This window comes from Acanthisitta chloris, unplaced genomic scaffold (genome assembly GCF_000695815.1).
Source record: "Acanthisitta chloris isolate BGI_N310 unplaced genomic scaffold, ASM69581v1 scaffold7347, whole genome shotgun sequence".
Taxonomy (NCBI): Eukaryota; Metazoa; Chordata; class Aves; order Passeriformes; family Acanthisittidae; genus Acanthisitta; species Acanthisitta chloris.
In genome coordinates this window covers 2,106-2,791 of record NW_008680846.1, presented here as the reverse complement: position 1 = coordinate 2,791, position 686 = coordinate 2,106, and the positions used below count along the sequence as shown (strand labels likewise).

The 686-nt window shown below is 57.7% G+C and overlaps 1 protein-coding gene across 1 annotated transcript in view; it reads right to left on the bottom strand.

Annotated features, from left to right (window-relative positions):
* Positions 1-237: 237 nt before the first annotated feature.
* The window catches only part of LOC103805236 (putative heterogeneous nuclear ribonucleoprotein A1-like 3), a gene marked incomplete at both ends in the record, with an annotated part of 2,459 nt that continues 2,010 nt past the window's right edge, over positions 238-686 (bottom strand). The window contains one exon of the mRNA XM_009077876.1: positions 238-448. Coding sequence (XP_009076124.1) covers positions 238-448 — 211 coding nt within the window. The remainder of the gene's footprint in view (positions 449-686) is intronic.

Here is a 686-nt window from a genome sequence, read left to right as displayed (position 1 = left end):
GAGAACCTTTAGGATGGTCTAACTGGGCGCCCAGAGACACTTGGAGAAGCTTTGGAATGGGCTAACTGGGAGAACCTTTAGGATGGTCTAACTGGGAGAACCTTTGGTCTGGTCTAACTGGGAGAACCTTAAAGATGGTCTAACTGGGAGCCCAGAGACACTTGGAGGACCTTTGGTCTGGTCTAACTGGGAGCCCAGCAGCACTGGGACCCCCCGGATCCCTCGGGGGGGACTCACTGACGATCTTGTCGACCGAGTCGTGGTCGTCGAAGGTGACGAAGGCGAATCCTCGTTTCTTGCCGCTGCCGCGGTCGGTCATGATCTCGATCACCTCGATCTTGCCGTACTGGCCGAAATAGTCCCTGAGGTGATGCTCCTCAGTGTCCTCCTTGATGCCACCCACGAAGATCTTCTTCACCGTCAGGTGGGCGCCGGGTCGCTGCGAGTCCTGGGGGAGCAGCGAGGGATGAGTCAAGGGAGCAAGGACCACCACGGCCAAGCTGCTCAGGACATCGCTGACCACGCCACGGCCACCACTGGCCACGGCCATGAAAGTACCACTGGCCATGTCTTCAAGGGCCATTGCTAACCACCACTGACCATGTCTTCAAGGGCCATTGCTAACCACCACTGACCATGCCAAGGCCACCACTGACCATGTCTTCAAGGGCCATTGCAAACCACCA